At 40.1% G+C, this 9,645-nt stretch overlaps 2 protein-coding genes across 2 annotated transcripts; both read left to right on the top strand.

Moving 5' to 3' along the window:
* Positions 1-554: 554 nt before the first annotated feature.
* LOC141757200 (peptidyl-prolyl cis-trans isomerase-like) lies at positions 555-5,617 on the top strand. Its single transcript, XM_074617528.1, has 5 exons — positions 555-712; positions 1,548-1,578; positions 4,755-4,843; positions 4,970-5,142; positions 5,240-5,617. Exons 1-5 carry the CDS (start codon positions 644-646, stop codon positions 5,373-5,375), a joined length of 498 nt encoding a protein of 165 aa, XP_074473629.1. The 5' UTR covers positions 555-643; the 3' UTR covers positions 5,376-5,617.
* Positions 5,618-7,542: 1,925 nt separating this feature from the next.
* On the top strand, positions 7,543-9,449 carry LOC141757201 (peptidyl-prolyl cis-trans isomerase-like). Its single transcript, XM_074617529.1, has 5 exons — positions 7,543-7,728; positions 7,880-7,910; positions 8,719-8,807; positions 8,886-9,058; positions 9,146-9,449. Exons 1-5 carry the CDS (start codon positions 7,660-7,662, stop codon positions 9,276-9,278), a joined length of 495 nt encoding a protein of 164 aa, XP_074473630.1. The 5' UTR covers positions 7,543-7,659; the 3' UTR covers positions 9,279-9,449.
* Positions 9,450-9,645: the final 196 nt, after the last annotated feature.

Genomic DNA, 9,645 nt, shown 5'->3' with positions numbered 1-9,645 from the left:
ACAATAAAAATATTTTTGAAATATAATTTATTGTTTTACAAAAAATACAATACAAATATTTTTAAAGTATAATTTTTTGTTTTAAAAAAAATACAATAAAAATATTTTTTAAATACTATTTTTTATTTTTACAAAAACAATTAAAGAAAAATATTTTTTGAATACTATTTTTTTTTTTATATGCACAATATATAAAGGAAGTACAGTACCTAAGTAAAGTATCTGAGTACTTCTCCCCCCACTGAAGTACAGTAACTGATGTACTTTATTGCACATTTCTAACAGTTTTGGTGCATTTCTTTGACAGATGAGATAAACTAATGAAAAGGGTCATTGAACTTCTCCTATTATTTTGGGTGAGATGGATTCTAACACCTTTATAGAGGAGTGCATCTATAATATGAGTCTGTGATGTGAGTGGTCAGTGCCATGTTACCAACATCACAGCATCATCACACTGATCTGCTCTCCTATTGGTCCATTCTGCAGCCTCTCAGCAGAACGTGGCTGTGATTGGCTGTCTGCAGCCATTACGTCAGCGGTGCACAGACCCCCCATAAATAAATACAGACCTAAATAGAAGACAGGAATTCATTCTAGTGCGCATCTCCATCATCAAAAAACCCACATAACGTTTATCAACATGGGAAACCCCAGAGTGTTCTTTGACATCACTATTGATGGAGCTAACGCTGGCAGGATTATAATGGAGGTGAGTCAAATATCACATTATTGAATTAACATTATGTTGTTTTTATTTCTAATAGGTGGTAGGAAATGTATGATGATCTACAAAAAGGCCTCTGACAGACATGTTGCATCATGCAGCTTCCATTTTGGTAGCAATTTTTTGCACATATAGGCCAGCCTATTTGGTTTTTTTTTAATATCCTGATTAATTGCATAAATGCAGATTAATTAAATCCACCAGAGAGCTCATATCCTGGTGGAAACGCCCAGCAGCAGCAGCAGCAGCAGCAGCAGCACAGCTGGGAGCTAATAACAAATGATGCTGCAGTTACAACAGGCAGGTCAGGCTGGAGATGCATCTTATCTTATTATATATGATTTTATCTTATTATAAGAGTGGTTAGTCAGAAAATCAACCTCTCTTGACAGTCAAATAATCGTTTATATTTCAAGCAAAAATCTGGTTTCAGCTTCTCAGATGCATTAATGTCTTGCTTTATCTTGTCATATACCATAGATGACTTAATATCTTTGTGTTTTGTGCTGCTGGTTGGACAAAACAAGACATTTGAATATTGGGATTTGCATTAAATTACAATGTTTTGTTACATTTCTACAGACAAAATGATTATTCAAGAAAATAATTGCGATGGGCTTTAAATCTTGTTTAGTTTGAGAAATTAAAATGACTATCAAAACAAGTCAGTTTCCCCGTATTGCTGCTGCTGTCATCAGATTTGAAGCTCCAGACATTTTGAGCCTTCTTCCAAAGGTTTAGCTTATAACTCATCTTTTCCTTTCTATGCATTATGTGTCACCCTGTTTGTTTTTCACTAATTGAAATGTATTTTTTGCAGCTGCGGGCTGATGTGGTCCCAAAGACTGCAGGTACGTAAGATTTAACAAAAGGTAGAAAGCTTTGTAAGTTCAGTGCATGCAGCAGTCTAACTACAGAGCTGCTGCTGCACACCCAAAATGGATTCATGTCTTGTTGGGGAAACTATACGCGTCCCCATTAATCCCCAGCTGAGGAATCATTCTGAATATGGGTCGAGGCTGTGAGCAATTCAGAGTGTGAAAAGGCTTTGATCAAAAGAGCCCGAATGGCCATTTGCAGAGCTAAATGTGAGTATAAACGGTGATACTAGGAGCGCTACTGCTGCTATGTTTAATAAATAGGAGGAAGAAGTAAGAGTATCAGAAGATGGTCATCTGGTATTGGTCATTTACACCTGCTGGATGATTTGGTTGCTCTGTCCCAAAACCTTCATGCAACTCCCAACAAGACAACCTGCATGATACATTACTGACTGACTGTGTTAGTTATATCACCTCATTTATACTCAGTAGATGCAGAAAAAATGGACTACATGCTTCCTTTGTGCATACTAGGGGAGAGACAGAAAACGACCACAAGGAGCCACAGAATGACCACAAAGAGACGCAAAACAACTACTAAAAGACACAAAACGACCACAAAGAGACGTAAAACGACTACAAAGAGAATCATAATGACCACAGAGACGCAAAACAACCACACAGACACTAAAAACAACTATGAAGAGACACAAAACGACTAAAAAGAGACTCAAAACGACCAGAGACGCAAAACGACCACAAAGAGACTCAAAATGACCGCAAAGACACGTAAAACGACTACAAAGAGACACAAAACGACTACAAAGAGACACAAAACGACCGCAAAGAGATGCAAAATGACCACAAAGAGACTCAAAACAACCACAAAGAGATGCAAAATGACTACAAAGAGACTCAAAATGACCGCAAAGACACGTAAAACGACTACAAAGAGACACAAAACGACCGCAAAGAGACACAAAACGACTACAAAGAGACACAAAACGACCGCAAAGACACGTAAAATGACTACCAAGTGACTCAAAATGACCAGAGATGCAAAACGACCACAAAGAGACTCAAAACAACCACAAAGAGATGCAAAATGACTACAAAGAGAATCAAAACGACCACAAAGAGACTCCAAATGACCACAAAGACACCCAAAACGACCATAAAGAGACTCAAAACTACTACAAAGAGATGCAAAATGACTACAAAGAGACTCAAAACGACCAGAGACGCAAAACGACCACAAAGAGACTCAAAACAACCACAAAGAGATGCAAAATGACTACAAAAGAGAATCAAAACGACCAGAAAGAGACTCCAAATGACCACAAAGACACCCAAAACGACCATAAAGAAACCCAAAACTACTACAAAGAGATGCAAAATGACTACAAAGAGACTCAAAACGACCAGAGACGCAAAACTACCACAAAGAGACACAAAACGACCGCAAAGACACGTAAAATGACTACAAAGAGACTCAAAACAACCAGAGACGCAAAACGACCGCAAAGACATGTAAAATGACCACAAAGAGACACAAAACGACCGCAAAGAGATGCAAAATGACCACAAAGAGACTCAAAACAACCACAAAGAGATGCAAAATGACTACAAAGAGAATCAAAACGACCAGAAAGAGACTCCAAATGACCACAAAGACACCCAAAACGACCATAAAGAGACCCAAAATGACTACAAAGAGATGCAAAATGACTACAAAGAGACTCAAAATGACCAGAGACGCAAAACGACCACAAAGAGACTCAAAACAACCACAAAGAGATGCAAAATGACTACAAAGAGAATCAAAACGACCACAAAGAGATGCAAAATTACTACAAAGAGACGCAAAACAACCAGAGATGCAAAACGACCACAAAGAGACACAAAATGACCACAAAGAGACTCCAAATGACCACAAAGACACCCAAAATGATCTTAGAGACCCAAAACGACCATAAAGACACTCAAAACTACTACAAAGAGACACAAAACAACTACGAAGAGACTCAAAACGACCACAAAGAGACTGAAAACGACCACAGAGATGCAAAACGACCACAAAGAGACACAAAACGACCGCAAAGACACGTAAAATGACTACAAAAAGACTCAAAACGACCAGAGATGCAAAATGACCGCAAAGAGACTCAAAACAACCACAAAGAGATGCAAAATGACCACAAAGAGACTCAAAATGACCACAAAGAGACTCAAAACGACTACAAAGAGACTCAAAATGACCACAAAGAGACTCAAAATGACCGCAAAGAGACACAAAACGACCGCAAAGACACGTAAAATGACTACAAAGAGACTCAAAATGACTACAAAGAGACTCAAAACGACCAGAGACGCAAAACGACCACAAAGAGACTCAAAACGACCACAAAGAGACTGAAAACGACCACAGAGATGCAAAACGACCACAAAGAGACACAAAACGACCGCAAAGACATGTAAAATGACTACAAAAAGACTCAAAACGACCAGAGATGCAAAATGACCGCAAAGAGACTCAAAACAACCACAAAAGAGATGCAAAATGACCACAAAGACACGTAAAATGACTACAAAGAGACTCAAAATGACCACAAAGAGACACGAAATGACTACAAAGAGACTCAAAACGACCAGAGACGCAAAACGACCACAAAGACACTCAAAATGACCACAACAAGACTCAAAACAGCTACGAAGAGACTCAAAACAACCACAAAGAGAATCAAAATGACCTAAAAGAGACACAAAATGACTACAAAAAGACTCAAAATTACCACAAAGAGACTGAAAACGACCACAAAGATATACGTAAAGCGACTACAAAGAGACACAAAACGACCACAAAGAGACTCAAAACAACCACAGATACTCAAAACGACCACAAAGATACTCAAAACAACCACAGATACACAAAACGACCATAGAGACGCAAAACGACCACAAAGAAACTGAAAACGACCACAGAGATGCAAAACGACCACAAAGAGACTCAAAACGACCACAAAGAGACATAAAACGACTAGAAAGAGACTCAAAACAACGTCCATTATAGTTATTGATGCAAAAAGTTATTCAACAGGTATTCAACAGCCTGGCTGGTAGCGCTTATTACTGGTGGTATGAACTTATTTTTGTATTTTAGTTGGTTTAAGTATATTTAATAAAGTGACAGTGTCTTTATTTTACAGAGAACTTCCGTGCTTTGTGCACTGGAGAGAAAGGTTTCGGCTACAAGGGCTCCACGTTTCATCGCATCATCCCTAAATTCATGTGCCAGGTACAGTGAAGGCAAGGAATTTGTCCCGTTTCCTCGTTTTCACCCGTTCAGATTAAATCTGAGCTGTTGTATTTTTGATTGCTGTTTCCTCATAGGCTGAGAGATTGTTTTTTATTTTTATTTCAGGGTGGAGACTTTACCAAGCACAATGGAACCGGAGGTAAATCCATCTATGGAGACAAGTTTGATGATGAGAACTTCCAGCTGAAGCACGGAGGACTCGGCACACTGTCCATGGCTAACGCCGGGCCGAACTCCAACGGATCCCAGTTCTTCATCTGCACAGATAAAACTGACTGGTGAGCTCCACTTTGACTCATGTTGCTGCTGCATTCAGATTGAACCAACAGTGCGAGATGTTCGTCTCACATACTAATCGACTTCTCTCCTCTCCAGGCTGAACGGGAAGCACGTGGTGTTTGGCAGCGTTGTGGAGGGCACCGATGTTGTCAAGGCGATGGAGAAGCAAGGCACAAAGAGCGGCACTCCTAAAGCCAAGGCTGTCATCGCCGACTGTGGTGAACTAAAATAGTGCGACGAAGCTCCTTTGGTTCTGATTCATCATCCACATCCCAGTTAATATATTTTAGATGGTGTATATCTGCAGCATCAGTAGAAGAACACCCAATTAACCCACTCTCTCCTCTGAAAATGTTCGTCTCCTGTGTTGATATTCGTTGTGTAATATTTTGTACCTTCTAATCTGTTCTTTGAGGACCACATTTTCTGAATAAAATGGTGCTGGTGGTGAAAATAAAACAACTTGAAAGCTTACTTAGTGGGCTTAATGTCCTCTCAGTGATTAATACAATGATTCGTTCTTAAAGGTCCCATATCGTGCTCATTTTCAGGTTCATACTTGTACTTTGTGTTTCTACTAGAACATGTTTACATGCTTTAATGTTAAAAAAAACTTTATTTTTCCTCATGCGGTCTGCCTGAATATACCTGTATTCACCCTCCATCTGAAACGCTCCGTTTTAGTGCGTTTCAATGGAATTGCAACAGAATTGCGTTGCTATGCAACAGTTTGGGTCCATGTCTACTTCCTGTCAGCTGATGTCATTCACATACAGTGCAACAGGACTGCAACATTTAGAATGTTTACGTTTAAAATCGTGTAATGATCTATATATATTGTATATTTGTGACATCACAAATGGACAGAAATCCTAACGGCTTGTTTCAAACGCACAATTTCTGAATGCGGGCTGTGTGTATTTCTCTGTATATTGAGCGTTTTGATAGTTTAACAGTATTTATATGGTACTTAAACCTGCCTTATAAAAGACATGAAAATCTCACTTTTTACAATATGGGACCTTTAATTTATGCTGTGTATAGCAGACCGTTGCTGTGTATAACAGACCGTTGCTATGTATAGCAGACCGTTGCAATGTATAGCAGACGGTTGCTATGTATAACAGACCGTTGCAATGTATAGCAGACGGTTGCTATGTATAACAGACCGTTGCTGTGTATAGCAGACCGTTGCTGTGTATAGCAGACGGTTGCTATGTATAGCAGACCGTTGCTATGTATAACAGACCGTTACTATGTATAGCAGACCGTTGCTGTGTATAGCAGACGGTTGCTATGTATAGCAGACCGTTGCTATATATAGCAGACCGTTGCGATGTATAGCAGACCGTTGCTATGTATAACAGGCCGTTGCAATGTATAGCAGACGGTTGCTATGTATAACAGACCGTTGCTGTGTATAGCAGACCGTAGCTGTGTATAGCAGACGGTTGCTATGTATAGCAGACCGTTGCTATGTATAACAGACCGTTACTCTGTATAACAGACCGTTGCAATGTATAGCAGACGGTTGCAATGTATAACAGACCGTTGCTATGTATAGCAGACCGTTGCAATGTATAGCAAACCGTTGCTATGTATAACAGACCGTTGCTATGTATAGCAGACGGTTGCAATGTATAACAGACCGTTGCTATGTATAGCAGACCGTTGCAATGTATAGCAGACGGTTGCTATATATAGCAGACCGTTGCTATGTATAGCAGACCGTTGCGATGTATAGCAGACCGTTGCTATGTATAACAGACCGTTGCTATGGGCGGAGTTCTGATGTCGGACTCTAGAGGACCGTTTTTGTGTCAAAATATTGATTTCTTCAGTAAGTAGCCGTGTAATAAGTGAGATAATGTACAGCTTCAGGGCGATCCGTAAGTGAATTCTTCCACAACAATGACCCGCTCGCTGTACATTATCCCTTACTTATATATTTCCACAATTTCAAAACTCTTCCTTTAAATCTCCACCGACCGCACAAATCCACTAATCTACTTTAAATAAAAGTAGGGTTTTTAGTTAGCTGGTTGTCACGAGGGCAGACAACATATAAAAACACAACTCATATTTTCAAGATTTTGATAGAAAAATAAGCAAATTGGAAAGCAAAGTTTGGTTATTTCCACATGAGATGAGTTCACTACCTCCCTTCCCCCCCTCCACTGAAAGGCCATTGAACTTCACCTTTTACTTTGGGTGTGTTGGATTCTAACACGTTTGTACACGAGTGCTTTGGAATGGCTGATTTTCTCGACAGAAACCAGTCCGCCTGGTCATTGCTCCGCCCTGGGAGTAATGTTACCAGCAGACCATCTTCATTCCTATTGGTCCATTCTTGAGCCTTCAAGACGAACCTGTCTGTGATTGGCTGTCAGCAGCCTTTACATCACCGGTGCATAGACTCACATAAATACAGACCTGAAGAGATAAAGTGTGTCTGACGCGTTGTTCATTCAAGTGTGTTTTCCCCTCATAACCATATCACAAGCGCGTTTATCAACATGGCAATGCCAAGAGTTTACTTTGACATCACTATCGATGGAACTCCGGCTGGCAGGATTGAAATGGAGGTAAGATAAACATCAGACTATTTACTTAACTTTTGTCACCTCAGTTTATTTCAAGTATGGTAATTTTATTAAGGTTTAAAATGGACAGCTATGAAATGTATTTTGCATCCGTCTGTGTGATTAGTAAAAAGCCAGTGTTTGTGTTTTGCAGCTGCGGGCTGATATGGTCCCAAAGACTGCAGGTAGGTGAGCTTTGACAATGAGGAGAAAGCATGCAGCAGTAACCACAGAGCTGCTGCTCTGGCTTTTTCCACTCACCTTAAAAGGGTTTATGATTGGCTATTAATCCTCACCTGAGACTTTATCAGAATATGGGGCGGAGCTGTGGATGAATCAGGGTGTGAGAGCCTGAATAACCAGTTGCAGAGCCAAACGAGAGTGTAAACCATGGTACAAGGAATGCTACCACTGCTATGATTAATAAGTAGGAGGAAGTAAGAGTAGAAGAAGAAGAAAAATGGTCTATGTGCTTCCTTTGTGCATAAAGTAGTTTCTATTGTCATAGTCTCTAAAGCAGGGGTCTCGAACACATCTCTTTGACGCAAAATGACCACAGAGATTCAAAACAACCACAAAGACACTGAAAACAACCACAAAGAGACACAAAACAACCACAAAGAGAGACAAAACAACCACAAAGACACTGAAAACAACCACAAAGAGAGACAAAACAACCACAAAGACACTGAAAACAACCACAAAGAGACACAAAACAACCACAAAGAGAGACAGAATTAGCACAGACACACTAAGCGATGTTGCTGCTGTATAGGAGGGGTACATATCAGCAGCATTACTCCACTGTACATGCAAAGCTGATATTACAGGTTCAGAGGGAGTTGAAAATGATTGTTGCAAAAGAAAAAAATGAAGTACAACAGCCGGACTGGTGACCTCAGGTGGTTTGAGTTTGAGACAATAAATAATGCTCATTACTGGTGACATGGACCTGTAATTTTTTGTATTTAATAAAGTGTCTTTATTTTACAGAAAATTTCCGTGCTTTGTGCACCGGAGAGAAAGGTTTTGGCTACGCCGGCTCCAAGTTTCACCGAATCATCACCAAATTCATGTGCCAGGTACAGTGAAGGCAAGAAAGTTGTCCTGTTTCCTCGTTTCCTGAGTCAACTAAGCCTTTTTTTGTTTGTTTTTTTCAGGGTGGGGACTTTACCAAAGGCGATGGAACTGGAGGTAAATCCATCTATGGAGACAAGTTTGATGATGAGAACTTCCAGCTGAAGCACGGAGGACTCGGCACACTGTCCATGGCTAATGCCGGGAAAAACACCAACGGATCCCAGTTCTTCATCTGCACAGCTGGTACTGACTGGTAAGCTCCACTTTGACTCGTGTGCTGCTGGTTTCAGGTTTAATCATCAGTTTCAGCTCATTTCAGATGTTCGTCTCTCCTCTCCAGGCTGAACGGGAAGCACGTGGTGTTTGGCAAAGTTGTGGAGGGCATCGAAATTGTCAAGAAGATGGAGGCGGTAGGCTCAAAGGACGGCAAAACTTCAGCCACGGTTGCCATCGCTGCCAGTGGTCAACTATAGTGTGACAAATCTCCTTCAGTTCAGCCTGTTCTCCTGTCAGATGTATCCCTAATTAACCACATTCGTTGTGTAATATTTTGTACTTGTACTCTGTTCTTTGAGGACCACATTTGTTAACAACATCTGAATAAAATGATGCTGATGGTGTCAATAAAACAAACTGAAAGCTTATTTTGTGTTTCACTGATGAATAGTCTTCATGGCTTTTTCTATGGTGTTCATCAACGTCTTAGTGTCTTAAAGGTCCCATATTGTAAAAGTGAGATTTTCAGGTCTTTTATATTATAAAGCAGGTTTAAGTGCTATATAAATACTGTTAAACTATCAAAACACTCAACATACGGAGAAATACACACAGCCCGTATTC

Source organism: Sebastes fasciatus, chromosome 19, assembly GCF_043250625.1.
Source record: "Sebastes fasciatus isolate fSebFas1 chromosome 19, fSebFas1.pri, whole genome shotgun sequence".
NCBI classification, from domain to species: Eukaryota; Metazoa; Chordata; class Actinopteri; order Perciformes; family Sebastidae; genus Sebastes; species Sebastes fasciatus.
Note: the sequence above shows the minus strand (reverse complement) of the source record. Positions and strands in the feature narration are given on the sequence as shown.